Source organism: Nothoprocta perdicaria, unplaced genomic scaffold, assembly GCF_003342845.1.
Source record: "Nothoprocta perdicaria isolate Ctin4 unplaced genomic scaffold, notPer1 scaffold_22, whole genome shotgun sequence".
Classification (NCBI taxonomy): Eukaryota; Metazoa; Chordata; class Aves; order Tinamiformes; family Tinamidae; genus Nothoprocta; species Nothoprocta perdicaria.
The window spans coordinates 89086-114936 of record NW_020455415.1 but is presented as its reverse complement, the minus strand read 5'-3'; the positions used below and the strand labels follow the sequence as shown (position 1 = coordinate 114936).

Below are 25851 nucleotides of genomic sequence, written 5' to 3'. Positions count from 1 at the left end.
GTGACCCAAAAAAAAAAAAAAAAAAATCCCAGTATAAGTCTACAAAGAGTAAACAAACCCCAAACTTTACCTTTCAGTGTTAATATCTGAGTGATATTCAGTGTTAACTAATATCTGAGTGATCTAATATCTACTTGATATTAAAAAAGTACTTTCATGCAATAGAGATATAAGTTGATTTTCTACATTAAATTTTACTCTGATGACAAATGAAACTTAGACGTAGTCTAAGTGCTGCCCAGGCAAATTGACTCCAACTTAATTTAGGAAATACAATTATGAACTAATTCAACATCTTGTAGTTTAGTCTAGAAAAATGGTGAAGTTCCAAATGTTTGCAATGAAAAAGCTGAGCTAATTGGCTGCTCACGAAGGAAGATCTGGGAGAGGAGCATTACTGCCTTGTGTCATCAGCCATTTTCAGCTGTTGAAACTACCCTGGCTAAGGAGTATTGATCACGCAGGTGTCCAAGGTCCTGCTTTGCTTTCCCAAAAGCTCCTTGCTGGAAGGAGGTGCTCCAGCCCCACAGGGTACGTGCCCAGGGGCTGCCCTCAGAGGCACCCTGTAGGTCTGCCATCCTCTCCCTCCATCCCAGTGCAGCTTTTCCCAGGAGCCCTACTTAAGGCGCCAGCATTTTCCCATAGGCCTAAGGAAGGTTTGGCAGCGTTTCCAGCAGTCATTCTGGGTTTCCAGAATTACTGCTTTGAGATAAATTATTCTTCTAAGAAAAAAAAAAATGAATTGGGAATTGAAGGTGTGGAACCATAGGGAGGGATGCCGGAAGGGATGTTAAAGGTGAGAATAAAAAAATCAGGTTGATTTGGAAAGATTTAAGAAGCAGATCAAAAACTAGATTCATCCTAGTGGTGCAATAGTTTCTGCATGTCCTTACAGACCCAATTATAATAACATTTGATTAAAATTAATACAACAAAGCACAGCTTTAAATGGTGCTACATCTCTGAATAAATTGAAAAACTGGCAAAATGTAATTTTATATTAAAGATTAAAGAGTACTTTCTGATCTTGGTTTTATTATGGTTTCTCTGGTGTATAAGCAGTAAGGCAATTTAATGTAAAATTAAAAATCTGTGAACGGTGGCATCTCTCTCAATTTAAATTAGCATGGCTGAGAAAATCAGTTTAGCCTTTAATGTCGCTTTGCAGCAATTTTGCATTCGTTACATGCTGCAAGCCAGAGCAGTATTATGCTAATGCAGCTGAAGCACCTGCAGGTGCTACTTGAGCCTCAAGTGAGCAGTTGCTTGTATTTGCTGTGGAGGACCCGAATGTCAAGATGTGCAAAGGAGAGGGGTCTGACTGACAAGCTGCCTTAATACACTGTTTTTCTATGACTAGAATAACTGATGATTTCCTCAAAGAGTGAGATAATTAATAAAAAATATAAAGTATTTGAAGTAATCAACTAAGTAAGAATGTGATATATTTTCACCTTTTCTTGCTTTCCTGTTTATAGTTTGTCAAAGTTCAGAAATGTTCATATTTCATACTGCATTTGCATGAAAAATATGCAGTTGCAATTATCCAAAAATGAAAATTGGTACAATATGCTAATAATATACTAATAATTTCTAATAACTGAGAAATTGCAATTGCATGTACCCATATTAAAAAAAAAAAGTTTTTATTTCCTTGTGCGTATTCAGAAATTTAGCAAATAACTTGGCTGCTGGTAGAGTTAACATGGATGCATAATTATAAAACCAAGTACTTTCCTGAGAATAAGAGTGCTATTGTGGGGTGAAATTATGCAGCCCCTTTCTGTATTGGTATAGCTGTCTTGGTATAAAAAAATAGATGTTTCTTTGAATGGCTTAATGCATGATTAAAATACTCTGTGTATGCATATCTATATAACTATATATATAGATAAACGAATAGCTGGTAAGATACTTTTTTGTTTTTGTATATTTAAATGTATCCATTCTCAATTGTGGAAAAAAAATGCTTATTAATGATCTGCTATTACGAACCTAGATGATGAGTTTTGTAGTAAAGTATTTTTGCAGTAGTTATCAGTAGGATTTCAGAAAGATTTTTCCTTTGGGATTTTGTTATATCCTTTTCTCTTGCAGTGTTATTTTCCCTTAACAAGTCTTTCTTCCTTTAATTCATCATTTATTACTAATTTTGTGGGATGATATTATTTGTTCTTTGCATAATACTTACATAACTGAAAACAAAAGTATTTGGCAGAGTTCTTTGAATGGAAGGATGTTTTTCTCTCACCCGTTGGTGGGACAGTGTAGAACTGCCTTGAGCTTAATTTAAAAGATAAAATTGAATTATTATTTTTGCAAAGTACACTGTTTTAATTAGAGATCTTGATTTCAAAGATAAATGAGTTGTAACAAGCCAGGAAAACAGCAGTACGCATAGCAATAGGAAATAAATGTCTTTTATCTCCTTGGTGGTAACATGAATGTGAAATTCAAATGAATCTGTGAACCTTGTAAGTTTTTACATCAAAGTGTAATGTTTACTTATGTAATAGGCTTGAAACTCTGGCTAAGTTTCTGTGTTTCATTAATAGCATAAATATCAAAAAATCACAGGGAAGGCTATAGGTGAGCTAGGGAACAAACTGGATTTACTTCTTGATGAATGAATGAGATTTATTTTTTTCTTTTTTCTTTTTACCATGGAGGTTTGAATTAATGATTTTATAAAAAAGCTTACTCAGGCCTAGAAAGTTATTGGCATTGTCCTATTGCTGCTTTTAAAACTGAACCTAAAATCACGTTATTTTAGTGGTATCAAGTGCCTTCTCTGATTCCTAACCATCAAATATAAAATATTCTTAATGTATAAAATACAATTTAAATGAAAGGGCAGCACCATGGGAATGTAGGCTGGCATTTCTCATTTAGATGCTTTCAGTTTGCTAATGGTATTTTACAAAGTCTTACTAGAAGCATGAGGTTTATTGTGAGAATTAAGTCTCAGAGCTTTATTTTTGATACATTAAGATATATAGTCATGTTAATCCTTTAACATTTTAGTAGCAGGAAAACTTCCCACATTTCTATAAATGTGAAGCACATAAAAATAAGCCCCTCGTGGGATTGCTGTATTTTTATGTCTTTGATAATGCAGATACATGAAAGTGAATAGGAAGGAGAGAATTAAAAGAATCAGCAGCAATAAAAACTGTAGAACAAATCTTAAAGAGTTTTAATCAAAGCAAAATTCAGATGAAGCTAGTGGCAAGTCTGGTGCGATGACACCAGCCACATGGGCTATGAATCCTGCAAATATGAATTTAAATGTAGAGCATCCGTGGGTGCCACTAAAGACGCGCCACAGGCCCGGGCCTGCACGTTTGTGTGGGGACCGAGGAGCCGCCGCCGCCGCCTTCTGCCACCTCATGGCGGCCGCGCGGCATTGCCGTTGGTGCCGTTGGACGGCGCCGCAGCTGCGGTGTTCGCAGGCATGGGCACGGGCCGCGGGGCCGCGAGGGTTTTGTCCGCGCTGCAGTTGGTTGTGTCTGTGCCCGGGCCAGCCCCTGAGGGCAAACACCAGCTCTCCCGCGGCTCCTCGGTGCCAACAACCTCCTAACCTAGTGGCACCGACAGGCAATGCGTGCATGTCCTCGGCCATGGTGGTGGTGTACGACCACAACTGCCTGCCTGTTAAAACTGCCGCTTTCTACTGCTGGGATTTTCCAGCAAGCTAGGGGTGTTTATTTACTCCACCAGTTAGTGTTAAAGGAAAGGCAACAAAAAATAAAAGGGAGATTGAACACCAGCCTTCCCTGCTTTCCTTAGCTCGCTGTGCCATTCAGGTTGCCAGCTGCAGCAGGCTGTTTTTAGGGAGGTGTTAAACTGTTCAGCGCTTCGCATTTCGCTATGAAGTATTTCAGAGTGAGAGGTAGGAAGTATTTGCGAGAACTAGAAGATTAGAAGAGCGATAATATCGGAAAATCTAAAACTTGGTTAGTTGGTTTTGGCCGTTGTTAGGGCCCTAGTCATCCCTGCATATAGGCTGTGCAACAGCAGACCCAGGCCTAAATTAGAAAACGGCCCGTTAGGAAATTGAAATGCTGCAAACTCTGAGGATCTCTGCAAATGTGAAGGGCTTGGTCTGCTTGTTTGAGGGTCACACTGACCTGCTGGGAGAAGCTTCAATTAGTTAGTGTTGCCCCTCAAAGTGGGGACGGGCGTGATGTGCACAGCTGCAGTCATCTTGAGTGTTAGCAGCCCTTCCCAAGAGGAAGGGAGGCCTCTCCCTAAAGCTCTGAGCTCCTGCTTCATACCCCTTTCAATTCTATCGGCATGCCAGCAGTTTCCAAGCTAATGGATATAACTGTAACTCCTTTAAGAGACTGATTTAAAATTTAAAAAATTAGCAAGCATGCTAACTTTTGCCTGGGCCTCACCCGTATCTGTTTAAATAGATAGGACATACAGGCGGCCAATGCCCCATCTCCCGAAAACCTCCCCACGGCAACTGGTGGAATTCGTACAGCCCGTTCCCTCAGCGCTGTTTACCCTCCTTTGTTAGTGTCCTTGTTAGGGCCCTCGATGTGACAGAATGCTTTAGTCCTCTGTTCCTGGCACTGTCCCTCCTCTGAGCGACCTCCTCCCTAGCATAACTATTCTGACATTTCATGCTAATATTAGTGGTTTCTGCTCTACTTCCCAAAGGGAGGAGTTTCTCGCTCTCTGAATCAGGTTCTGTTCTTTTGCACAGTAAGCTTTTCACAAGAGTATCTTCAGCGTTGCAGGCACCCTCCAGACAGGCGGTGCTTTGGGGAGTGAGCAGCAGGGATGTAAAGAAAGGGATTAACCAGAGTAATGAAAAATGACTTACCTTCTCATAAGCCCTTGGAAGCCCCTGCTCTGGATCCAGGATGGTTTAAAAAGAAAGAAAGAAAAAAAAAAGAAATAGAAAGAAAAACCCTTCATCATATTCATCATATTTCCTAGGCAAAGAAATCAAGATTTCAGGGCGTACTTCAGCTGAGCGTCCCGTCTGCATATTTATTTACAAGGCACTGCAGACACTGAGCTCAGAGCTCTCCTTCAAGTCAATGGCACTTTCTCCTTCTGCCTGCTCTGCAGTTTTCCTGTGCGTTCTTTGCACTAAATGGTTTTGCTGTGATAGCAGGGTCTAATGATTCATAGATTTTATTTAAATAAGCATTTTTTTTGCTCAACTGCAAAGCCTTTCAGTGGAAAAGAGGTGGGCTACTCAAAATCCTGTGTCTTCTTGAAGCCCAGACTGAATTAGGCCTTGTGAAAGGGTACTTAGCAGCTGCTGCAGCATTTGCATCCTTGTACAGATGTTGAAGCATTGCCTGAAAAACTACCTCCGTAGTACAGCCATGTGGGTGGGTACCTGTTTCTAGCATGTGAGTGGCTGTCAGTATGCACCCGTTGCTAGTTTTGTACCAAATTTCTAATTCACTGAGAAATTTAATATTCAGGCTGAATTCTTTACTACTTCTTCATTACCATCTCTAATAGTGATGTGCCTCAAATCAAATTATGTCTCTTTCAACATATGCAAGGAGTGTTTTCACTCCTTCCTGAGTATTTCCGTGGTCTTGAGTGGATTTGCAAAGTAGTGCTCAATTCAAACACTTTCACCATCTCTTTGAAAGAAAGCAAAACACACGTATACGTGCATAAGAGTTGAAGCATATTTGCTCAGGCTGTAATTACTCCATAAGATGAAAATGGTATTAAAAAAATGGTATTAAAACACTGTTTTTATGCTCCATCTTCTTTTATAAGAGAGGAGGTTAAAAAAAAAAAAGTTATAAAGACTAATTTGAGAGATATCTACGGGTTTTCTCTGCCGTGTATGGAGCTGCCCCAGTCAAAGTATGTTATAATTTAATCAGAGCTGGAAAATAAATGGTACTCTTCTTAAGTCCTCTGAAGGGCCAAACTGGGAATATGGAGGACCTCAGGGAATGTGTGAGCCAACTGGAAGAGGAAAGATAAACCCTGCCCCAGTCTTCTAAAAATCATCTGTAAGCGGCTGCTCTCAAGAGAGGATTTGAATCTGTCATGACCCATCTTACCTGCTTGCAGTAATCCTTAATGAGACTGCACTTCGTGTTTCTTATTTTGCACTTCTGAGCATTTCTAGGCAAGGACACTGGGACTTGTAGAGGAGTCACTTGAAAGAAAAATTTGTCGTGTAGACATTTTAAGGACTAATATCCTTTTTTTTTTTTTGGGGGGGGGCGGGGAGGAAGCAGCATATGAAGCAGGGGTCTCTGTCCAGTGCTCATAATAATTTACCAATAAGCTGCAGGCAGCAGCTATCAAATTTTACTGCATTCAAGGAGGAACAACACTTAAGACTCTCAAAAGAAAAACAGCAGATGTAGTTGAAGAGAAGAAAATATTTAAAACACACACAAAAATACAGAGAACAAGATGAGACCTGGTTGCTTTTTTGGTAAGTGTGGAAAAGCCTGTGGAAAGAAACAAGTAATAAACCCTTCATAAGAAAGCCCTAACAAAAGGCTGTTCCGGGACTTTGGATCCTTTGCGGACTCTGCTTTGGTAGGAACCTCCACGCTCCTCGGAGCCGGTGAGGCCGCGCTGGGCTGGGCGGCTCCACCTCGAGCGAGGTGGTATCAGCTGGGAGGCATCAGGCGGCCACGAACAAGGGCACTTCAGCACAACGGGCTTTTACTGAAGCCAGTCTAATAGCAGTTCAGTGATTTGGCATTAGAGGCCGTGGTGCTCAGCACCATCAGTACGTGGTAAGTCCTGCTCCGTGCGTGAAGAGGCTCCTGTACTAATGGCAGATGTGTCAGCCATGGCCACCAAGGACATGAGTAGACAAGTGTTTGCTTTATTTTACAGGGATGAGTCTTAAGAACACCAAGGGGAATAGCACTGCCGTGTGCTACGTCATTAACCTTTTCTTCATTTACTCTTGGTTTTAATTATTACAAGTAAGATGATACATTTAGAAAGAAAAAAAAGCATGATATATTAGGTTAGATTGAAGAGCTTTCTCAGTAACCATTTAGGAATACTTAAAAAATTGTGTTGGAAATGCGTATTTTTAAATTAGCACGTCTAGAGAAGATAAGTCTACCTATGAGTTCCAAAAGAGCTGGTGGGGGAAATTTCTAGTTCTCTGGTTTTCATTTTTAGTCCATTCCCTGAGACCGAAAGAGAGCTGATGATCTGCCCAGAATCCGAGCAGACGAGCAGATTGAGCAGGTTAAATATAGGCTGATATAAATCACAGTGAACATATGGAAAAAGCTGATTGAGGACACAGTTGGTGGAGAATTAAAGGCCGTGAATGAAATTAATTCCAGTCAACATAGTTTTATGGAGAGTAGGGCTTGTAAAACAAACTTGATTTTAATCTTTTAGTATTTGCTAAAATTACATGTTTGATGACACTGTTGATGCAATAGACATTTGGGAAGCATTTGACTTAGTACCACACGGCACTGATTAACAAATACATAAATCCAACTCTATAATGTAACAGAGCAGGCTTGAAGGAATAACAAGCTAGCTAGCAGGTATCAATATATGATTGTCAATAGAGAAATATCAGTCACTAGGTGGTTTTCCAGTGATGCTCTCACGAGGAATGATGTAAAACCCAATGTGATTTAGCATTTTCACTGCTGAATCTATCAGCTGTAATTTTACACTTTGAAACTAGCTGAAAATCTGAAGATTGGCAGAACAGCAATAACTGAAGACAGGACAGACGTAAAGAGAAATCAAGCTGAATAAGTGAGACTCATTTTTATTTTTAAATATTGAAAAATATGACTCGTGGCTGGGAAGAAGGAAGCTAACAGGCTATGCTTGGAAACTGGGAAGGAGAGAAGAGAGGCAGGAAATTCGCTCAGTTTCATAGAAAGAAGTGACCCATAAGGCTGGAGCGCAGTGTTGGAGCCGAAGCAGTAATGCTGCGTGTACGGCAAGTCAGTAAGCATGGCAAGGTCAGTGAAACGTGTGTATGTAAACATATACACCATATATTACCCTCTCCCTGGCAGGTCTTGGCCTGGGCAAATTGCAGTCCTTGCAGACGGTGCCCAGAGGGGGACTTGGGACACAGTGCGCGGGGTGGCGGACGCCCTGTGTCAGGAGGGTGGACGAGAATTCCTTCATCCCTCCCTCAGGAGAGGCCACCCGGCCCATGCGATGTCTGGCACAGAAAGCCCTCTCATTCTGCCACCCTCCTGCATGCGGGCTGTTTTTTTGGCTCCTTCTCTGCCTTCAGAGTATCTGTTTTCGTCATTCTCTTCTTTTCTTCTGACTCAAAGTGTCCAGACATCTCTGAGTCACCGTGAATGGATGCCTGTGAAAGGCATCACTGGCATCGAACCAGGTGCTGTGACTCTGCCAAATGTTCTACCTCGGGCTCACTGGACGTTTCACTCCTATAGTTATGTCTTTCTTTAGCTCGTCTGTGACACATAAATATATCCTTAGGCAAAAGAGAGGAAAATAAAGCAGATGTCCCTCACTTGATCCATAACTAGTATATAGAATGCCCATCGTCTGAGATTAGATGTTATATTTTCTGATAGTATATTATTATACTTCACTCATGCATTCATATTTACCTTGGCTTTTATTTATTAAATCATCACTTTGTCCTTTGACCTCTGTGTTTTTACTCACTAATTAACATTTCAGCAGGAAGCATAGGAGACACATAGTTAAGTGATATTTTATTACTTAAGTAAGAGGCACGTAGGTATGTAGAATTTTGTATAAATCAGTGAATAGTCCCCAGAATGAACTGTCAAAATCTCTTTGTTTTTCTATGGAAAAAAGTAGGACAAAGTGGCCGTGTTATGAGAGGGTAGACAAATGATCTGTAAGAAAAGGCAGTCTGTTGTACAGGTATTGTGAGTGCTGCAATTGAGGCTGATGCATTGATCTGCCTTTGGATGATACTGTGTCACAGCAGCGTTTCGTTCTAGTCAGCAGCTTTTGTATTCATGCTAAATTATGTCAGATTTAATCTCGAGTATGTTCAGAAAGAGCATCCAATTGTGCTGACAAACTTATAATCATTTTCAGTTAAATATGTTCCATCACAAAACATTTGGGCACTTTGTCTCTATGAAGAATGACAAAGTCAATGTGCCAGCTCAGCTTTAAAATTCCCATTGCCTCCTACATTCCCATATTATATCCAGACATCAGAGCATCAGACTAAGTAAGTACCTGAAATAGGAGAGCAATACAATGGGAAGTGTTTTCTCAAGGGTATTATTTTACCAATCATTTTAATTGCACATGTGTGAGCCTGATTGACCACTTCTTGTGGGTATCCATTTGTACTTGTTCAAAGGCAATACAATTTAGTTTTAAAATACTCTCAAATCACTGCACTAGGATATAATACTCATTTTACATGATGAAAGAACAAGCCAATAAAGTGACTAAGGTTCTCAGCATTTTCTTAAATAGAACCAAGGTTTTCCTTGGAGAAGAAGCAATAAAAGTCAAGGTTCACTTGTAGACTCCTTCAGAGCCCGTCCTGCAAATTCTGAGTTAGGCCTGTTGTTCAGAGGAGCAGCTCCTCGGCATTCGCATACGCAGGTCACGGCAGTGGGGTCGTAAAAGAGAAGCCTGTGTGGACATCAAGAGAGTGGTTTGTGCCAACCTGGCCTAACAAAAGGAGAGCAGGCAGTTACAGGGAGAGGAGTGAAACCAGCTCCAAGAAGAGCTCCTCAATGCCGGAAACAATGCGAGTTCTTTAAACCGTGCTCCAGAGAAGCCTTTCTGGGCATCTTTGCTAACAACAGAGGAATTGCTGGGAACTAACCTGCTGGTTCATGTGCCTAAAAGGGGGTGGGAGCAGCATTTCTCCTGCCTGCCTAGATCCCTCCCAGCACGCTGCCTGAGTGGGCTTTCTGGCTTCCTTAGTTTGGTTTCACTGCCAAACTGAGGGGAAGTGGAGGAGCGGGCTGGAGTTCACTGATGTGATTTAAGGTGCACCATTAAAACATAGAAAAGGCAAGTTCACTTTCTTTTCCTGACTAAGAGAACCCAAATCCCCTTACTGTGCTTTCCTGCTCTGTGCCTTAACCGCCTGCTGGGGATTTTTGAGTTAGGCTCAGCAGCTCATCCCTTCATACAGGTGCATGTTGTGCAAATAACTATCAGATAACTATATGAAAGCTCAAACTCGTGCACTGTCTCTTCTGATGGATTTTGTCATCTCTCTTATCTGCCCTGTGGGATACTTGGTTGTTTCTTTGTGGTGTGTGGTAGCCTATTTAGAGAAGCAGGTTAACCTTAAACCTCAATATTAAGGCAAATTCTTGGCACAGATTAGCTTAAGTTGCCATAGGAAATACAAGTAGTCTTCAGTTAACCTAAGTCAGTTGCTTCTTGGCAACTTTCATTCCTTGTGAACTTCTATAGCATTGGGTTCTGTGTTTGTATGTATGGCTTAGGAAATGCTGATGATCACTGTGAACTTTCCGGTCATCTTGGCAGCTGGAAAGAGGTTCCTCAGCTGTTGCCCAATTACTAAGGATGTGCTCTATAAGAATAGGAGATTTGTACCTCGGATTTCTAAAGCTACATTCATACAGCTCCCTGTAGGTCACCAGCAGTGATGATGGCAGTCATAGGCAGCTGGTTTTTATTCCTTCAACATTCTTTTTGGTCCTAAATGCGGCAAAAATAAAGACAGTGTCAGAATCATTCTTCTACCTTGGTTTGATACGCTCCCTCATACTTGCTTGAGTAGGAAAATATAGAGCATCTCAAAGAAGAGATCTCCCTTGAACTTGATTTCTACAACCTCTTGTTTGGTTGTATGGTGCTAGCTAATGAGATTTGGTTGTATGGTGCTAGCTAATGAGATTTCAATTTGCAGGGCTAGATGTGACAAAAGACGTCGTCATTTGAGTCTCCTATTGTTTCTGTGTTGATGTTCTCGTATTTTTATTTGCCAGGTTTCTTTACACAACTATTTCAAGCCACTAGTCTGATGAAGTTGGACCTCCTTCTTCCAGTGAGTTACTTGATACAGCCTAAAATCATGATGAGAAAGAAGAGCACATCTGCAAGCAAAGCTTCCTTGGTTCTCTTTCTGTGCCAAATGATTTCTGCACTGGATGTACCTCTAGACTGTAAGTATTAGCTGCTGAATAAGGGCATAGTAATGGAAGATGAGTTGTATAGTTTATAAATAGGAAGATGAAGATAACTCCAACACGGAACTACACATGGAACATCTTTAACATCTTGGCCCACTTTGATCAAGACAGTGTGATTATGAATATGATCATGAATATTTAAATTGAAGATTTTCAAAAGCTCTATATCTCACATATCAATATTCACTTGAAAAAGGTTAACGAGGGATTCTGAGAAATACATCACACTTTTGTATGCCTCTCTTGAACACTTTAGTTGATCAAAATGAAGGATAGAGAAGGTTTGGGCTTTTGTTTTTTTGACACCACAAGACTGTCCCTAGTCATAGCCAATCAGGCAACATTAGTTGCACTTATAGGCAGGTAGAGTTAGATAGCTCATGGGATAGATAGACTTAAAATCTACAGAAATACCATTTCAGATACTGTAATTTGTCATTGTATATGCCTGTGATAGCTGTTTTTATGAATTTATTCATGCTTCAGATTTTCTTTTCATTTTCAAATAAGCATGATCGCAATTTTAGAATTCAGTGAGCCATGTTCCACCTCACATTGACTATTCATTTGTAAAACTAATTGCAAGAGAAGAGAATATCAGGTCTGCTGTTAAATTGATGGATTAATGCATCAGTAAATTCACCTGTGATTCTAATCTGCATGGCTTTCTTTACCCCCATATATTTGGTCCGTTCTATCATAAATGCATGTTTCTCTTTAATAACATAGCTTTCAGCCACTTTGGATTTTTTTTCCTGCATGTTTTTCTAAGCCTTTCAAACCATTGACCTCTTTTTCTGTAGGAAGATCAATATATCTAAATGACATTGGACTTGTAGTACTGTGAATGCCTTTAAAATAGTAAGCTGTGGCTTATAGATTGCTTTAAAAGCATGATGAACAAAAGCCTTATTTTCTCATCTTATTTTTGCTCCCTAAGTACTCTTGCAGCCTTATAGTTTAGGAGTGTGTATAAATTGTTCATTATTGTGGTAGTTTGTGCACAGAGCAGCATTTCAAGCTAGATTAATCAGCAATGCATCAACAGACCAAAAAGAAGAACCCTTTTATATATGTCATGTTAACTTTCAATGTTACCTGCTGTATGATACCAATAACTGTGTTAGATCTGGTTAGATACATGGATATGTAGCCAAAGATCATAGTAACTGACATTATATCTGTAATTATATTATTCTTTTAATAAATAATAGCTGGAATGGCTCCTGGGAAAGCACGACAAAGGAACAACAGGGCTGTATATTTCAGTAGCTCGTAGCTTGTCCCTACACACGCACAGTGATAAAATCCTGTATGACTGGAGCCTTCAGTTTCCTTCAGGTCAGCAGCTCTTACACATTTCAGTGTCCGAGAGCATGCAAGCTGTGACCCAAAGTGTAGCTGACTTAAAGCAGCTTGATCCGCTCTGTACTGTCGCTGGTGAGGGGCCATTTATGCAAAATGGTTAAAGTAAGCATTAAATATGTGACTGCACAGATTAATTTTCCTTTTTAGTTATTTTTCAAATAAAAAGTAATTGGATGTCTGTTGAATGGAATTAGATGAGTTTGTCTTTGTTAGAGTAATTTTAGCCCGCAGCATTCCCTTTGTTCTTCCATATGGTCGTTTGGGTAGATTGATTTTGGCTGCAGCACGAGGGCAGTGCCCTCCATTCATTCTGATTCCCTGTCTCCTCCTTGTCAGGGCTTCTTGTCCTTGTGGGGCCAAAGCCACATACCCTGGTTGCCCTTAAAAAGTCAGTGTTTCGGAGAAGTTTCTCGCAGCCTGAAATTTGCAATAAATGTAATATTTCTGACCCAATGGAAATCATTGGAATTTCAGGAATCACTACATGGGCCACAGTGGTAATGGTACACTTTTTAATGGTGACGAATGTACTTTCCAGGGACACATATCTTCCCTCTCAAAAATGCTAATTTTCTTTTTACTAACAAGTGTTTCTCTTTAATCTCCATTTGCCCATTCACCTGCTGTTTCTGATGGGGGAATAAAAGCAAAACTTCTAGAAGAACGTAAGTTCCTATCCACCAAAATTAGACTGTGTGAGGCTGAAAAGTAATACTGATTGTGTTACAAATTAAATTCACAATTCAAAATGTGTGATATTTTGTCCGTAACTTGGTTTGCTGTGGCTAAATGTTTTGTGCATGCAGAAAATATAACTGTACATAAATCATTCTAGTATTTAAAGGAATGAATTTTGTATGGTTTGCAATTGTATGCTGTCTGAACGTTAAAATCCATATTCGATATCTGCATGAGCAGTGTTTTACTACTACTTTCAGGAGTAAACATACTTATTTTTCATGTCTGAGTTGGAATTTCTGTTATTTCCTTTAAAAAATATAATGGATTTAGTTAAGCCAACCTGATCTGCTAGGGGATCTGCTAAAAGAGCTGGGCCAGCGTGGCAGTCGTGCAGCGGCCGGGGCAGGGCTGCAGGCAGGCCGGCTGCTCGGTCCCTTTCCAGAGGGTGCTGCTATTCTGAGACAGCCACTGCTGATCCCGGGAGCCGCCTCTGGGAGGGAGGAAATGCCAGGGAGCCTCGGAAAGAGCACAAAAAGTCATCGTCCTGGAAAGATGTTGCCTCCCGCTTCGCTTTCGGCTCTGCAGTGAGGATGAAGAGCAAAATCTCTTCATCCGCGTGGCTGCTTAGCTCTTACATAACGTGACGTCTCCGTGAGGTGGTTCTTTTCCTGGCTGCCTCATGTGGAAGGTGCTTTGCAGACTGTTGCCTCTGTCTGTGTAACAAAGAGGCCTTGCTTAATGTTTAATGATGCTCAAAATCAAAATCCTGGTTTTCCAGATTTTACTGGCCAAGACAGGAGTGCCACACGAGAACAGAGCACTCTAATGACGGAAATGTTTTACTCAAGTGGCTCAAAGGGGCACGTAGTTTGCAGCGTTTGCAGAGGGATGGTTGTGGGGATGCCCTTAGCAGGTTCCTGTAGTTGGCACTGAACTTTAAACAGATTAGCAAGGTTCAGGAAGATGTGTTTATCACTATCTTAATGCTTTTTTCTATACAAAAAATGTGCATGGGTAGTGGTAGCAGATTATAAATTACTTCAGGAAAGCACCATCTACTTTATCAGGAAGATAGATTTCATTTTATGCTGCTCATTATGGGGTATTTCTTCTCGATCAAGGCAGAAAATTGACTTTTGTTTTGTTTTAGGAGAATCAGTACTAGACCTTTCTCACATGTTGATTCTCTTTAAAACTTTAAATTATTGTTTCTTTTCTTACCTCCTTCTTCCTCTCTATTGACTATTTAAACACAATTTTTTACTCCTGAAAAGTAGCTCCTAGAAGCATAATTTGTAGTTTAGTTCACTCTGTTGAACACAATAACTCTCTCAAAATTTTACATGCATAGAGAATATGGAAATACATTCAGTATTTAGAAATAATATATATTGTATTTTTTGCTATTTCTGCCTGTTAAAAAGTATCTCCTTTGTGTATGGACATAGGTCTCATGGCTGCCTATTCTGAAATATATAATGGGCTTAGAATTGAAGTGTCCTTTGACTCATGAAAGCCATTTGAAATCTGATGTACAGCAAATGATATTCCTCAAATATTTTCATCCAGACCTTGATCTGCTATAGATTGACATAACTCTTATTTGAAAATGGTAGAACTAGCCAGGCTACTTAAAGGATACTTTAATTCCAGTCTCCCATGGCTGATTCTGTTACCAGTTGTAATTCTGCTTTCTCTGCTTACAAAACTGCTGCTCTTGCTTTGAAAATATTAAATTCCTCTCTGTTTCTTAATTACATTTCACAATGAAGTATCTCAGCCTCCAACAATAACTCAGCAGTCTCCAAAAGATTACATTGTTGACCCTCGAGAGAATATTGTAATACAGTGTGAAGCCAAAGGAAAGCCACCGCCAAGGTTAGTAGCATTATTTTTGCCTTTGTTGGCCTAACAGCATAGCAAAAGTAGGAGAAAATAATGTAACTTTTGTAAACAGATTTATGCTTGCACGTACAGATATGTGCTTGCACGTACGCAGATGTGCATGCACCCAGATGTGCTGTACCCATCCTCTATTGAATGCACCATCGTCTCTTAAATGGCTACTAGAAAATGATGCAGCTTTGAATATTTCTCAGCCTGTAGTCTCATTTCTGTATCATCAATCAGATAAGACTTTATTTGCTCCCTAGAGCTCCAGTGACATAAAAATACTATATTATTACACTAGTAAAGATGCCATGAATGGGATCACATTCCAGTCTTTGGTGTTGTGTCCATAAGTGCACACAGTAGATAAATTCAGACTAAACCTAATAAAATTTGGGTCATTAGCCATTTTTCTTGTTGTATATTTCATGTTTTCTAAATCAGTCAATTCTGGGAGGTTCATCTTAAACTATATAACTATCCTGCAAGGATTTAAGATGTATGTATCAGTTTAAATGATAGATAGGCCTTGATTTACTAGGTACTTTTTACAGTTTTCGAAGAGTTTAAGAGTTTTGCAAAAAATGATAACCCTGTGTGTACATGAAAATGGTTCACAACTGCTTTCCATTAGAAAGCCCTACTTCCAGTACTGTGAAATAGGGAATTGCCAAATATTTTTGCTTGGTACCTGAACTGGGAAAAAGCAGTGGGAGGGACACATTCTGTCATTGCCACCACTGCTGCTGGTTTCACAGGCTTTGCAACAGAAATGTACATCCCTGCTTGATCACTATTCATTGGTAATCATTATCCATGAAACTTAGTCACATGCCAAGGTTTACTGCTGTACATTCTCACCCTTCTCAACAAATCTTTTTTGTCACCCTGTTGCCCTGCTACAGAAGCAGGTTTCAGTGCAGAAGTTTCTCAGGAGGAAAATAACTTGTAATTACTCTGGTTTGGTTTTTAAGTTATCACATCCAGCTAATTTATTTCAATAAGTAACAGAGTCCATTAGTCTTGAATCAGTTCCTGCAAATGAATATTGAGATTTGAACAGCTCCAAAGCTCTGAAGTTCAACTTTCCTGAGAAAGCAGTTCAGCTTTCCTCAGAATGAGCATGAGTTGTTTGTCAAAGCAGGGTGACTTTCTAATTGCAGAGAGCTGGCTTAAAAGCTAACAGATGGGCTGTAATGTACAGCGTGAGCAGCAAAAATTCTCACTTCCAGATATCTTAAGTTCAAAATTTCACCCCCTCTTTGGTGCCTCTCACTTGGAGCTGTACTGCCCTTCCTGCAGCGTTGCAGAAACCCCCCTGTGACTTTGCCTGCAAGTTCCTAGGAAGCAGGTTCACACCTCTAGCTCCGAGGGCTCTAGTGTCTGTATCCCCAACGTCCTGCTGCTGTCACGGTACTCCTGAGTGCCCCCTGCTTCTCCACTGTCCTACCGACGTGCCCAGCCCGGCACGCTCCTGCAGAAGGTTGGGGCACAACATGTCACCTGAAATGTCACCTTCGAGGTAACACTGGAGCCAGCATCACATACAGCAGCCGTGTTTGTGTTGAAGGGCTTCAACCTGATGCGTAACAAGTACAAAAGCTGCCATCCAGAGCAGGGGCAGCCGAGTGCTCAACACTTCCACACGCTGCTCCACCTCAGCACTGCTTCATTAACAGCCAAAAGAGCAGCATAAAAGGCAGGAATTAGGGTTTGCAATAGTAGACGTTGCACACTGTGAATTCCTGTTTTCTACTTTTTTTTTTAATGGGTTTTAATAGTCTTCATTTTTAGTGGCTCTCTTACAAAACATCTCTTGCCTTGAGTAGCACCAGCATGAATTCACTAGTTTAGCTATGGACGATCAGATTGCAAAATTTCATTTAATAGATCACAGTTCTTTGAGGTAGTGAAAAGAAATCAAACTCACCACCCAGTCTTTAATTCACTTCAGTAACTTAAAAATGACCAAGCCAATTAAGAGAAGTGCTCTCCTGCTGGGACACATTTCAGCCCAGAGCAAATTTTTAAATACAGGCTTATAAACCCTTTGGACAACACATTTTAGAACAGAAATGCTAATGCAACTTGAGCAGTACCAGTTATAGCAGATGTTACGGTATCATTTTTAGTAGAAAAGAAAGAGTTCTTTTCAGTAGATGATTTTGTTTTGAATCTTTTTATGTGCTTTTAAAGGTAAAAATATTGTCTTTGAAATGACCAAGTTCTCCCAAATCATTTATCTTAAAAGTGTTGCCAGATTTGTTATATTAAAGTGCTATATTACTTTGTTTGATGTTTTAGCTTCAGAAAAAAATACTATTTATAAACTTAAAGAAAAAAATTCAGTGTGCTGCTAAGAAGGAATTTTTGTTTTCTCTACATATGACCTACAATAAGCTACTGAAAAAACCCAATTTTTATGTTTGCCTTTGTTATGACAGCTTCTCATGGACGCGCAATGGGACTCATTTTGATATAGACAAAGACGCTCTGGTAACAATGAAGCCAAATTCAGGAACCCTTGTCGTAAACATAATGAATGGTGGGAAGGCAGAAGCGTATGAAGGGGTGTATCAATGTACAGCGAGGAACGAACGGGGAGCGGCCATTTCCAACAACATTGTCATAAGGCCATCCCGTAAGTGAAACTCCAATATTCTTAACATGTGAAAAACTTCTGTTTGCTTATTTTCTTAAGGATACATTGTTTTAATCACTCTATTTTTACCTTTCATAAAAAAAAGACACATTTTTAATCATCAGAGAGATCAAATTAGAAGGCATTGTATTTAATACATTTATAAAGTATGGCATACTCTCTACAAAATTCCTTGGATATTAAAACCCAGAATGTTTTCCTGATTTATTTTTCAATACGTCTGCCGTGTTTAAAATTGGATAGTATGTAAGGCATTTCAGTTGGAAAAGAAAACTAAATCTTTAACTCACACCTTTGATGAGGATAATTTTTACTTTTTCTGATGCACGCAGTTCATAGTTTTTGTAATAGCTTTAATATAGAACAGATAGGCGCCAAAAGGGACATGAAGCTAATTTAATTAATGATAAACAGTCTTTCATGTCGACTATGCTATTTTTGTCATTTTTATTTCAAATCACTTTTTCAAGTTTCTCAGCATAAAATATATTGTTCTCACATGTTTCATTAAAACAGTTATCACAATACTTCATGAAGGTCTGACTTTCCTTTTGCTAGTTTGCATCACTTTTTGTGTGTGCTGCCCAACTTTGAACTTTGCAAGATACTGCTGCAGTATTTTCAGCCCGTAGCCAAAATAATTTGAGTAAATAAGTGTTACTTCCAGTGAATCATTGTTGTAAAAAATATCTTAAAGAAAGCTTGCTCTGAAATTTTCATCCATCGATAACTGGTGTGTTTGTCACAACTATTTTCTGTAGGATCCCCTTTGTGGACTAAAGAAAGACTAGAACCCAATCAAGTTCGAGAAGGTGATTCTCTAGTGCTACACTGCAGACCTCCCGTTGGTTTACCACCCCCGATAATATTTTGGATGGATAACGGTAAGCTTGTTTTTTTAATGTAGACTTACTATACTTGTCTCTCTTTTTCTAAGCAGTTCCTCAGAGCTTATTAAGACTTAGCACAGATGGCAGAGTTTCCTGCTAAGTTAAAATTCAAAGTATTTTCTGTTACGTAGAAATGAAAAAGCAATCATGTTGCAGCCCAAGCTGCCTGGAGATGTCAGTGTGAATTTTGAATTACACACTGGGGAGGAAAGGGAAGACAAGGGTGCTCCAGAAGAAGTGTCCAAATGACTACAGGAAAGTTGCAAAGAAATAAGGCATTACAGAAAGCATAGTGGAACAAATGTGGATTCTGCAGATCATAACAGTAGAGTGGGTGTTATAGCTGAAATAAATGTTTTCTTGTTTTTGCTTAGCTTTCCAAAGGTTGCCTCAAAGTGAGAGAGTTTCCCAAGGTCTAAATGGAGACCTCTATTTTTCTAATGTACAACCAGAAGACACTCGTGAGGACTATATCTGCTATGCAAGATTTAATCATACACAAACCATACAGCAGAAGCAACCAATTTCTGTAAAGGTTCTGTCAAGTAGGTATTGCATAACCTGATCACATCCTAAACACTGTATTTACCCAGAATTCTTGGTTATTTGCCAACAGTTAAAGAGTTTTACCTTAGGAAATTTTGATATTTTAATTCTGAATAAGAAATTAAGTTACTGTATTAAACATAGAATGTAATCTCTGTTTTTTCTGATATGTAATTTATTGTAAATGCTATTGTATTTTTTTCCCCTTATTAGGCTTTTTTCTTTTAAAAATGGTTTTTAAGATTTGACTTAGTGAAAAATTACAGTATCATAACAGTTTTGAAATGGTTTTCATGTTATAACTATTGAAACAACTTAATTGATCATTTGATTAACTCACCATGGCCCTATCATCACCCTGTGATTCCCAGTATTTTGATTTATCCCTCTTATAAGCATTCTTCATGATATTCTGTTTATTTCAGTGGATTCATTGAATGACACTATAGCTGCTAATTTGAGTGACACTGATATTTATGGTGGTGAGTTACACTGGTCCCCACTGATACTCCCTGTTTCACGGTAGCATTTAGTTAACTAACTTCACCTCCATGGCTACTTAACCTTTACTCCCTTTCCAGTCTCTAATGAAGGTATCTATTAGTGCTGGTGATAATCATTCTAATAATAAGGGACTGCACAGTGTGATCCTTTAAAATATTTTATATTTTAATGTTACTGTAACATGGCTCATTAAAAAAAAAAATTTTAAAAATCTACCAGAAAGGAATCCTTTCACACTGGGACAGATTTTGTAAATTGCCTATTAAATTGCTTCCATAATGTGTTGCTTGTTTATATTTTTCCTCCAATTGAACTGTAATTGGATGTATTCATTATCACTAGGACTATTCAATATCACATGCTGCATCTTAAGTAATAACAGTTAAGTATTTAACAGATGCATTTCACATTGAATAATATCTTGAATGTACCATTCATTTTTAACGTGTTTCATGAGTGTGAAACTGGAATGAATTAAAATCTAAGTGCTTTAACACTGTCTAAAATTAACTTTGTAGGGGAAGAATAGCTGTATTTGTTTGTTTGAGCTGATCTTCACATTAATCTAAGTTTAATCATCTTTTTGTGTATATTGTGACTGGAATCCTCCTCAACAGGTGTGCATGTGTTTATTGATGCTGCTTTGGGGCAAGACAGATTTCATGAGGGTTGAAGTTAATAGTATTTCACATAGATAATGGAGTAGAGCTACTGTTTCACATTGACTTTTTTTTTTCTTCTTAAATGAGGTTTTGTAGATAAAACCTTTTGTAGATTAAACCTTGACTTACTGAAATATGGAATATATCAGGGACATCATTGAATCTTTTAAATTTTCAGCATAAAAATATCTTTCCTTCAAGAACAAACAAGAAATATTTGCATGAACCCAGTAGGATGTAAAAACTGCCATTAGTGGATAGAAAACAATTCAGTTGTCTCACAGTTTGGAAATACCAAAGCGAGTTTTAAATGTATATAAACCAATAATGTGAGTCAGTGGTCTTTTCAGTGCAGAAAATGGACATATAAGTTAGTGCCCCTGACTATTGACTTGTTGTTCACTCTACACTGCCTTTTTTTATCCATCAGTTCAAAGAGAATCCTTCATGGATTAGTTTTTAAGGAAGTCAAGGCACATACTGTATGAAAATATGTATTTTTTATTAATATCTCAATACATACTATATTGTAAGAAACGAGAGAAAAATGTTTCGGACACCTTTTTAAAAGGTAAAAGTAATTTATTGTAATGATTTAGATTACAAGTACAGCAAGTTAATTGTTTGTTATAAAATTGCTATTGAACATTAGAAGATGTACAGAACAGTCTATTACTCTGTTTTTCATGAAGGTACGTGAAGTCTCAGCAGCCAACAGAATAATAATTTCTGGCTGTCTGTTGACTATGGTTATTTCTTGTAGAAAATGGTTCGTAATTATCGGACTGCAGAATAATTTGAACTAAATATATAGGAAGTGGAGAAGATGCGACTAAACTTAACAAAAGATATCCTCTCCAGTGTAGAAAATAATGAACAAAGCATAGTGCCAAGTGGAGAATACCTTTGATCACTTTGGTTTATATTTCTGCATACAATAACTTTGCTTTTTTGATGATCTGATGGAATCCCCATGACTTGGGGTAACTTTCAGGATTGCAGTTTGACTCATATTGGTTGTCCTTCACACTTTGAATAGTTCTGGTGTAGTGAATAGGAGCTGCTTAGGATTCGGGCTCTCTGTGTACCCATCAGACCACACAGCTGCCTGTGTAAAAACTATATCAGATGCTCCTTCTATTTTATATATGATTTTTCATTTATGTGTTCGTAATCCCTCCCACTGGGCAGCTGTGGTTTCCTCCTTTGGTGTCCGTGCTTGAGGAGGGGGGTTGGACTAAATGATCTCTAGAGGTCATTTCCAACCTCAATCACGCTGTGATTCTGTGAAAATACTGTGAAAATGCCAGGTTCAGATGGGATTCTATTATGTCTGTCAGAAATCTAATTTGCTGAACTTTGCCGTTGTCTAACTTGATGTTTTTTACTTAAATGCAGTGTGCAGTGAAATTCTGTCCAAAGTGTGAGAATGAGTGTATGTATTTGATCAATGTTAAAGTTTAGAAACTCATTTTATTTTTCTCTTGTTCCAGCCAAACCAGTTAAAGAGAGACAGCCAATTCTTCTAACACCAACAGGCAGCACAAGTAACAAAGTGGAACTGAGAGGAAATGTGCTTTCGTTGGAGTGCATTGCAGCAGGACTGTGAGTTACTTTTTAGACAGTGTTTCTTTAATAAACAAATAAACAAAATAAAAACAATGAATAAGAAAAAGAGAAAAACAGTTCAGAGATTCTTGGTGCCTATGTGTCAGTGTGACAGCATTACAGCCTCAGCAACAGACGTGTAAAGTAGAGCAGATTTAAAGCCATTTATGTGGACATCAGTAGGTTTTAAAGCTAAGAATGTCAATATGATGGCCTCTGCTTTCTCATTTCACCAGGCCCATGTATATCAGATTCAGGCCATGCCAGTGTTTCTTTTCATGGCACAAGCAAGAAACATCACAGGGTTAACTTGGACACCCATCTGCAGAACTGGGCTGAGAACTTTGTCATCATGCTCAAACAGAAGGCCTGAAGCAAGCAACTGGTTTAATTCTCTTAAATTAACCATCATTAGGCCCTCATGTTATATTAAAATAGATAATAATATGCTGGTCTAATCTAAAAAAAGCGACTCACACGTCTGCTAATAATTACTAATTAGATCAGCTAGGTGGGAGTTGTTAGAAGAGGCCTCCAGTTGCTTGCATCCAGGATCGTGATGTTCGTGATTCATGATGCTCTCCATATTCACCTCTGCTGCTTGATGAGTTTGACTTGATGAGCAAGTTTGATCTCACATCAGTTCAGTTCTCAAGAGGAAGTCAGAGAAGTGAACAGCATTGATGCAGGACTCTAAAACCTTTCAGTGCCTGTTTCAGCACTGTGCACATGTTTACAGTGCATAACACCACGTGATGCAGAGCTCGGGGCCGCAGCAAGGCCAGCCCACGATTGCAAAGGCTGCAGCAGAGCAGCATGCAGGTGTTTTAACCCATGTAACCTTCCTGGGGCCCCCTCGGGCTTTGCTGGCCCCGTGTGATAGCAGCACGAGCGCATTGCCTCCCTCAGCTGGGGCCAAGGCAGGTGTCCCTGCATCACACACTCCTGCATCACCACACTTCCCAGTGTTCCCAGTAGAGTCAGCTCTGGAAATCTTCACCCACAGCTTGCATTTGGGTTTTGGTTTTATTCATAGTTCTGCAGTAAAAGTATGCAGCGGTCCATGCTCCAGTAATGTGACTGCATAAATAAGGAGGAAAAAGATGCAATATTGAACAAAGCAGCTTTGTACCTTTAGCCTTCGTGTAATTTTCAGATATTTTAGTGCAGGAAGCCCACAAGGCACCAGATTCAGCTCTTCCATTTGTTTAAAGAGACTCTTCCTAATTATAGAAATCATGGTTTAAATTCAGCTTTCCTAAGCATCTCTGTTATAGAATATGCAATATTAGACTTCTGAGGGAACATGTGCCTTGAATCATGGTTTTTGAGAAGAAACATTTTGCTCAGGAAATAACAACATGAATTTTGTTAAGATTTTAGAAGTCTATCTGCATGAGTTTGGATAACTCTCAACTTCGGTGGAGGACATGGAGGTTAGCTAAGACTTAGAGCCAGTACAGTACATATGACCACTACAGCAACTATAGCTGAGCAAGCACTGACATTATTTTCTTTTATTATCATAGGAAAACTTTCTCTATGCTAACAGCTCTGCTGTAAAAATTATGATGATCATGGAGCATTAATTAGGCTGTTGCTCAAGTGAATCACTATTATAAACTTGTCATTTTTTGGAAGCCTTTTAAGGCACTGGGCATTTTAGTTTACCACAAGAGATTGTATAAGTGCAGTAGAGTTTGAATTATATTTGTGTTTTCTGTTAACCAAACCACCAGGGGATCTAGATTGTCAGCAGACAAATGTATTCCATAATTATTGAGGCTGCAAACAGATGGCAATTGACAGTGGTAGTGAGACTTGTCATTTCCTAGAAACAAATGTTGGCATATTTTGCAAATTTGCTGGACATGCTCCAAAATCTGGATAAAGGCTACTAATATAATTATTTTTAAAATATTTATTAAATAATGAATAGACTCTTAGTCTTCTTTCTCTCCTGTTCCCTAAATATGACGAGTTTTTGCTTCTCCAGACCCACACCAGTAATCCGCTGGATTAAAGAGGGTGGGGAACTGCCGGCCAACAGAACATTTTTTGAAAACTTTAAGAAAACTCTCAAGATCATAGATGTTTCTGAGGCTGATTCTGGAAACTACAAATGCATCGCAAGAAATACACTAGGTTCTACTCATCATGTCATTTCCGTAACTGTGAAAGGTAATAAACCCTAATTTAATAGCATTTAATACAAGAATTAACATTCTATTTGAAAAGCTTTCCAGGATGAACTGTAGCTGCAAAATGGAATGATGATGGTAGAAAAGAGGAAACGATCATTAAGCCAGCTGATTCTACTATCTGAGGGATTTCTTTGTGTCTAACACATTTGTCTTTTTAGTTTGTCATTTTATCAGGCAAGAAGCTAAATTGAAACTCTACTATAACGGTTGTGAAATATTTTGTTAGCTTGTACCTGTCCTAGATTTACTTTAGGTGCTTAGATTGCCTGTCATTAGATTGCTGCTCTCCCTTCTTTTTCTATCTCTCCCTTTCTTTCTTCTTCAGCTCCCTTTTCTTCATTCTTTCTGCTCTCCATTAATATAGCACTTACTGTTTCTCCACTGTATTTTTTCTAATTTGTCAATTGTCTTATATTCATTTTCCTTTTTCTCCCTTAATCTCTATTTCTGTCATATCTCCTCCTTCTTATTTTTTGCCACTTTTATCCAACGATGAAATTGTACTAGTTCCAAAAACACAATATGTTGATATAGGTGTGACCTGTATGTGTTTTGAACATCATGAAAGAAAATATTTAGGATGAGAGATAATTAGTCTTTTAAATAATCAGCTGTTGTGTTTATTTGGAATGTTAAATATACATTTTTATTAATGTAATCTCTCTCTAGTCCAGTCCTACCTCCTAGGAGATTCTATCTCCTTTTTAAGAATGGAAGATTAATTTTCTATTTGCATCTATCCATCAGTGTAAAATCCGAAATTTAATTGCAGCATGTGACAACAGAGGCTATTTGTGGTGATTTATTGTACAAAAGGTCATGACGTAGGAGAATGCCTTTTGGTCAAGAAAATATTTCCCGTGTTTTGATACCTCTGTGTTTTCCAGCTGTGTCAGATAAGCATCTGGCTCTAAATCTGGCTCAATTATCCATTGAATTCAGAGAGACCAAGATTTTTGCCATTTCTAAGTTTCATTCTTGCTGTTAAAGCAATTTGCATAATCTAGCCTCATTCAGTTCTGTCAGCCTAAATACAGTAGATAACCTGAATTTAATTAAAGCACCACTCTACCTGCTGTAGATGCCCTAGTTGGTTTTCTTTAGGAAAGCAGATTAAAAGCAGGTTAACAGTCTTAAACAAAGCAAAGAATCTTGTTGCTTATCTCAGAATTGTGAAGTAAACCCTTTCTCTGTGTAAGGGTAGGTCAATAGCTCTGTTTAGGCAAGGTGAAATTTACAATTTAATTTTTGTGTATCATCACAGATGTATGTATATATATACATATATACACCCATATATGAAAGTGCAAGTGTGTATCTATATATGCTCTTTTGTTTTATGATATTTTTACACTGTTCCATATGATATCTCTGTGTACTGTTTTGGAAAATGATTGCCGTGTTTCTCTTCCTAACCCCAGCTGCCCCATACTGGATAACAGCACCCAGAAACCTGGTCTTGTCTCCTGGAGAGGATGGGATGTTGATTTGCAGAGCTAATGGCAACCCAAAGCCTCATATAAGTTGGTTATCGAATGGCGTTCCCATAGCAAGTAAGAATTTTAGTTGTCTTATAGGAGAATGAACATAGGAATATGAGGAAGGTCAGCTTCATTTTTTTTTTCTAATATAAATGAAGACTGCATATCTGAGTTGCTTTAGCCTGATAGTTACTACTTAATTATA

General features: G+C 38.7%; 1 protein-coding gene across 16 annotated transcripts in view; it reads left to right on the top strand.

Annotated features, from left to right (window-relative positions):
* NRCAM (neuronal cell adhesion molecule) overlaps positions 1–25851 on the top strand; it is a 109177-nt gene that overhangs the window by 38214 nt on the left and 45112 nt on the right. For 8 of the 16 annotated variants that reach the window (XM_026038928.1, XM_026038926.1, XM_026038925.1 and 5 more), the window contains exons 3-12: positions 10947–11123; positions 13166–13183; positions 14972–15077; positions 17534–17730; positions 18513–18635; positions 19016–19186; positions 19613–19669; positions 21847–21958; positions 23958–24142; positions 25587–25718. In XM_026038928.1, coding sequence (XP_025894713.1) covers positions 10982–11123; positions 13166–13183; positions 14972–15077; positions 17534–17730; positions 18513–18635; positions 19016–19186; positions 19613–19669; positions 21847–21958; positions 23958–24142; positions 25587–25718 — 1243 coding nt within the window. In that variant the 5' untranslated portion in view covers positions 10947–10981. The remainder of the gene's footprint in view (positions 1–10946; positions 11124–13165; positions 13184–14971; positions 15078–17533; positions 17731–18512; positions 18636–19015; positions 19187–19612; positions 19670–21846; positions 21959–23957; positions 24143–25586; positions 25719–25851) is intronic. The other 8 variants (XM_026038934.1, XM_026038929.1, XM_026038935.1 and 5 more) reach the window with 3 other exon arrangements.